The 6,397-nt window shown below is 42.0% G+C and overlaps 1 protein-coding gene across 1 annotated transcript; it reads left to right on the top strand.

The window, feature by feature from the left end:
- Positions 1-1,503: 1,503 nt before the first annotated feature.
- On the top strand, positions 1,504-6,031 carry ZNF385B (zinc finger protein 385B). The gene is made up of 4 exons (XM_010295228.1): positions 1,504-1,852; positions 2,938-3,116; positions 4,137-4,238; positions 5,813-6,031. Exons 1-4 carry the CDS (start codon positions 1,504-1,506, stop codon positions 6,029-6,031), a joined length of 849 nt encoding a protein of 282 aa, XP_010293530.1.
- The last annotated feature ends 366 nt before the right edge of the window (positions 6,032-6,397 follow it).

Here is a 6,397-nt window from a genome sequence, read left to right as displayed (position 1 = left end):
ATAGAGACATTAAAATTGAATAGTCTACAAACTATAATTTAACATCATTTTCTTTTGTCATGCTTTATCAATCAAAATACCTTCAGAATCTAGTTTTATCATTAATTTGGTCCTAACAGTCGTCATTGTACTTGATAATTTTCAGTGCTTAATGCAGTTCATATCATGCAATTTCAAAGTATTTCTATCGCTATTTTAATAAATAATAATTCTTTTATTAGAATTTTTTTTTCTCCTGGTTTTTAACCATCTAAAATTGATGTACTGCAAAGCGCTTCTGGGAAATATGCCAACAGCTGTGGGTTTTAGTTTCAGGATGCCTGTTCGTAGTTCATACACACTCCCAAGTGTTCGTTGTAGGGGGTACATACAATCCTGTTTTCAGAATTCTTGGTAGCACGACATTGGCCTGATACACAGAGTGATGTTAAGACAGAGTCTGGTAGCTGTAAATATAAAGTGTAAGGGCCCATGTTTAAAAATAACCAAGCGCTCAAAATAGAACCTCGTTTTTCAAATCAGTTCAACACTGTTTAAAACAACGCCATAGTTATCAAACAGGACACAAGTAATTTTTAAGAGGTTGCCGTTATGTAGATGTTGTGCTTGCTTAGACGATAAAGTTCGATCGCTGCTGTTCAGAGTGACAACAGGTCACTTATATCCATTTTGTCGGGGTTGCTCGTACCAGCACCGCTGTACTGACCTCCTCCCATCCTGTGTTCGTTACAGGTGAGCTTCTTTTACTGCCGGCAACAGGTATGGCTTGTGCTCACAAGACCTGCAGTTGAACAGGTTAAAATGCAACGAGCTCTTGTAGATAGCATGTAGGCAAGGAGCATCTGAATACTGCCTCTGGCACGAAGTTTCTCTGTAGGCACTTGGGACATTTAATCTCTCTCCTTGCAATTGCCATCTGTAAAATGAAGTCATACGCGCTTACCTGTCTCACAGGAGCACAGATGATTAACTTGTGCTTGTGAAGTGATACAGGAATGCACTGAATGCACATCGGAGCCATCTGATCTCCAGATATGGGCAATTGTTCTTGGAAAAAACCTGAAAATGCTAGCAGCTGTGTTCATGTGTGTAGTGTAGTACCATAATCGACTCCTCTAACTGAAATGAGGGATATCATATGTCAAGATGGTGCTGGAGCCTTTCAGCATTCTCTCAGTGACTCTGCGAAACTTCAGCCATTCCAAACGCGAATATATTGCTTTTCAGAAATATTTTTGTAATCCCCAGTGCAAAGCCTCGCGTGTTTCTGAGTGCTCTCCAGTCTTTAACCCTGGCTGCCTTTGGGCTTTCTTGGGCTCCTTTCAGCTGGCTAAACCTGCAGCACGACAGCAACAACAGCTGGCATGAATTTGTTGAAGTCTTTGGTATTCACTGGTAAGCTTAAAAAGAGGAAGATCACCCCTTTTGCCTGTGAAATTACACACATTTCATGGTAGGATTTTAACAAAATTTCAAGGATGCTGCTGTCCTGCGTAAAACGAGATGAATGAGGCCCCTGTTGCGTTAGGTGCACTAACGCCACAGGACTGTTACTGTATGAGTTTGAGCGCAGCATATTATGACATACATATTTTACTTCTTTTAGAAGACAAAGGGAAAGCAAAACCCAATAGTGCAAGTCAGCGGTCCAGTCCAGAAGTGGGTCCTTTTCTTCCCAAACCTGGAGTGGCAGCAGTGGCACCTGTAACACCTGCCTCATCCTCCAAGAGCACAAATGGAGCTCCTAACACAGTTTCTGAGTCAGAAGAGGAAAAAGCCAAAAAACTACTTTACTGTTCATTATGCAAAGTGGCTGTGAATTCCCTGTCACAACTAGAAGCCCACAATACAGGTGAGTATGTGTACAGTGCAAGTCAGTTGTGTTTGTTATTTTAAAATTCAGTGTAACACGCTGGTTTTCTGACACTGTGGTAGCCACACTTCACTGAAGAATCTTTTAGTGAAAACATAGCAATGGCAAGTTACAAAAACGTTTCTGTTAATGACAATTTCATGTGTAGTGTTTGATATTTTATTAAAGTGCTCTCTGAATTTTTTTGAACTGTCCTTCATGTAGTCTGTAGGCTTTTAGTTGACAAAATCCCTACCGTTGATGTTACCTAATCAGATTCCATCATACCTCCATAGTGAGGAGCGTAGTAAGATCATAGTGGTTTCTGTAACACTAAGGTTTCTAAAAAGTCAGTTCACTGTCTCTTTCATATTTCATTTCACTGCCTCTGGTGTCTGTTTTTTTGCTGGTACGACTTACCGTAATTTTTGTTACTTGATATTTGTGATAATTTTAGGGTAGGCTCCTCTGATTTCCTAGATGTCCTAGAATCTTTTGATTATTGCAGATTAAATATGCTCCCTTTAAAAGGCCACAGGCAGCAGTCCCTAATGTTCTCTGGCTGCTCTGTGATGTGCTGGTGATGTAAAGCTTGTTAACAAATCGAGCTGGTTTTACAGCTGTAATCCATTCTTGAAATGGCCAAGCAGCCATTTCTTCTGAATCAGAGGATACTTATTGAAGTATTACTGTTCCTTAGGCAGGTTTTGAGTGATTGCTGTGGTTCCTCTCCCACTCTTGGCTAATGCCCTTTTCCGTCATTCACCAGCTGTATGGATTTTGGCAGAAGAATAAGCAAGAAACACCTTGGCCATACAGCCACACGCTGCCCCGAACACAGAGGCAGTGGCCCAGCATGCCCGTTGTTCCCTTTTTGTACAACCCCTTCTTCCATTGTCTGGCTTTGCTTTAGATGGAGGAAGTGGGAACTACACTGACCAAGACCAGAGTCATCATTAGTCCCGATCTGTGGTGACTTTAACGATTCTCTCTTGAAGATAAATGTGTTACAAAAAGTCCCAAGGCTAACGGGCATGGTTGTATGTTGCTGATCATTAACTCACCTGTGCCTCCTTGTGCATTAGGCTCCAAGCACAAGACCATGGTCGAGGCTCGGAACGGTGCCGGTCCCATCAAGTCTTACCCTAGACCTGGATCCCGGCTGAAGGTGCAGAATGGCAGTAAAGGCTCAGGACTGCAGAACAAGACGTTTCATTGTGAAATCTGTGATGTCCATGTTAATTCAGAAATTCAACTTAAACAGGTAGCTTGCACGTATCTGGGGCTCCTTTGTTGTTTTTAGTTTCATTGCAATATTGTAGGTGGAATATAGGTCCGTGTGAAGGTGTTTTGGCAAAAAGTGAGGTTAGTATAACTATTTCTAAGTAGTTCTGCATAGGTCAAGTTCACCTAATTGTTTCAGCTGGGAAAAAAATGAGCTTGAGAGCCATAAAGCAGAGGTGGACAACATGTCAGTATCAATGAATAACATAAGAGGTTCCCATAATTCCTCTTTTGGTGCTGTTTCAATCTGTTGGGATACTTTTTAATACCATGTGAGAAGGAGAATGTGACTTGAATCTATTGGTTTAGGACAATCAGCAGGAGGGTGATACTACAGATACTTCTGAATTGTGTAGAGCATGTTATCCTTAACAGTGTAGCTGTGTTAACATGCAGCTCCGCTCTGTCCGAGCCCATCAGCCCTGGATTCAGAGCTGTGCCAACACAAACACGGTGTTTCTGATACCCAAATGTGAACCTCTAACTGGATGGTGCTGTGCCATGTGGATGTGTCCCCTCGTTCCCTGTTAATAACCCTGTTATTTCAGTTATCTCTAAGATAGCATTAAGTTGCATGGTATAGACATATCCCTGGGTACAGGTTCTTCCTTCAGCTAATACTGAATTATTTATACAACTGAACAGCATCACTGAGACTGAAATTTGCCTCCTACTTCTGAATATCCCTATGACCTAGTGATTACAGCTCTGCCTGGTTCAAAGCTCCTCAAGTGGAAAAAAGAAAGAGTAATCAAAATATCAATAATTTGCAGAGCCTGTCTCAGATCACAGTTAGCTGTATTCGATTAGTTCCTGATTCTCCATTTGATGTGCTCCAAATTGTTACGTTTAATTTAGCAAAACTCATCTTTGCTCTCTCTAAAGAACCTACTTTATCTTACAAACAGGGGCTTTGGCATATCCTGCTGATAAATCAATTTCAAACTCAAAACTGAGAAATGTTTAAACAGCTAATTAAATGTGAGGATATTTATTTCAGCACATTTCCAGCCGAAGGCATAAGGACAGAGTTGCAGGAAAGCCTATGAAACCTAAATATAGTCCTTACAACAAACTGCAGCGCAGCCCAAGTATTTTAGCAGTAAGTATTTTTATTTCTCATCACTGTCTATGTGAATTTGTGACCCTGGGGACTCCCACCACACAGAGACAGGAACGTGACAGACCTGACGCTTCCGCAGTGTTTCTTCCCCTGCAGGCTGAGTCTGCATGAGGATCAGATTTGAAGATAGTTATGTATTCTGTCTGCCCAGTCAAAGGCACGCAGACAGCACCGCGAGCGTTATTTACCGCTAGGAAGAAGGGAATAATCAGTGGGATGGGGAATAATGAGCCGTGTGCCCCGTGGAAAGGTGTTGGCTCTGCTGGGCTAGTGCGTTTCTCCTTGAAGGCAGCGATGTATATCCCCTGTCTTTCTGGGCACCTGAGATAACTCAGTTGTGACAGATGCAGTCAGGGAAGAAGACATAAGATGTTAAGATATAAAAATACTAATGCTCCTTCTCTGCATACAGCAAAACAAAGTGCTGTGTGGATGTATTATGTAGGTGCAAAAGAGTTATCAGGTGTTTAGTAGAATTGATTGCCTATCCGCATGCTCAGGCTGTGTCTGTCACCGGCTATCACAACACCTCTCCTGCCTTTGTGCCCCCAGCCATTCCCTTTTCCCACCCACCTGCATTTCCAGGAGTTCCCCGAGCTGGTTCTGCCCGTCGGCAGCAGCCGGAGTTCAGCCTGGCTCTAGCACAACACAGACTGTTTGTATGTTTGCTCCTGACTCAGTCTGTATTTTCTTCATTAGGGAAAAGTGCATGCCACCTATGGCACAAAAACAATTTATAGGCTGGAAAGAGAGAGATGCAAATGTCTGTGCGCAAGAGTAGGCGTGTGAAAAGCCTTTAAAAGCTGAAATATTAATGTGTCTTTGTAATTGCATAGAGGCAAATGAAAATGCTACAGGCTTTCTCCAAGTTTCCCTATTCAATAGGTTCTGCACACACTAATCTTCTTCACTTGTGTAATGCAGCGAAGATCATTTTGTAATCTGTTGCATAAGGAGAGACCTCCACTAATAAAGGAAGGATCCTTGCCCCCAAAAACGTGTCATTGTGATGCAAACCATTTTCCGTGAGACTGTAGTGTGTATATTTCTGATTAGCTTTTTTACCACAAGCGCTAGCGATGATTGTAGATTATCTGCATTGGCAGGTAAAAAGCTGATTGGACTAGTTGCCTAGTCTACTAGGAACTACTAGTTTCCATCTTGACCACTGTACTTTTCTACAATTCATTTTTGCAAGTGGAAAATTTGACTCTTGACATTGAAGTCTTAATCATGGGGTGGTTTTTTTTTTTATTTCCTGCACAGTTATGATTTACATAATTTAATGTTGCTCACTTGCAAATTATGCTTCCTTCTAAATGTCAGTGTGCCCCTACACTCAGGAGATTTATGTATCTTTAAATATATGATTTGGTTGCTTTAGTTGCCTTGGGAGTAAGAAGACAATGTGGGTAAAATTTCTAAGCAGCTGACATGAAGCTTCTGTGAGAAACCATGGCGTGCCCTTTGTCAGGGTTCATTTTCTCCCTCATGTAAAAGAGGGCATGGAGAGAACTGTATTTATAGTGGGGTTTTTGTGTGTTTTCTTCCAGGCAAAACTCGCATTCCAGAAGGACATGATTAAGCCACTGGCACCTGCTTTCCTTTCATCTCCCCTTGCTGCGGCCGCAGCTGTATCATCGGCTCTGTCCCTTCCTCCCCGTCCCTCTGCCTCCTTGTTCCAGGCGCCTGCAATACCACCAGCTCTCCTCCGGCCGGGCCACGGTCCCATCCGGGCAACACCCGCCTCCATACTTTTTGCGCCATACTAATTTATTGATGTAAAAAAGAGGTAGCTATGGCCAGTGGAAAGGGTAGAAGAAAAGCAGGAAAGGGGTCAAGATTTTTAAATGTCTTTCTCTTTCGAAATGCCATCCAGCATGACACCTCAACAAAACACAGCATAAAATTCATCATTGATGGTACTGCATTTTGGAGTCTAGACAACTCTCTCTCTCTCTCTCTCTCTCTCTCTCTCTCTCTCTTTTTAATGCAGATAGAGTGATTTACTAGAAACTTAATTGCTCATAAAATTTATACCATTAAAGATCCATGGTTGGTTTTGGTTTTTTTTTTTGCTATGTGTATGATGCACCTTGGAATCAAGGAACGTAAAATATTCCTGACAGACTTGAAAA

The sequence above is a fragment of the Phaethon lepturus genome, unplaced genomic scaffold (genome assembly GCF_000687285.1).
Source record: "Phaethon lepturus isolate BGI_N335 unplaced genomic scaffold, ASM68728v1 scaffold12159, whole genome shotgun sequence".
Classification (NCBI taxonomy): domain Eukaryota; kingdom Metazoa; phylum Chordata; class Aves; order Phaethontiformes; family Phaethontidae; genus Phaethon; species Phaethon lepturus.
Note: the sequence above shows the minus strand (reverse complement) of the source record. Positions and strands in the feature narration are given on the sequence as shown.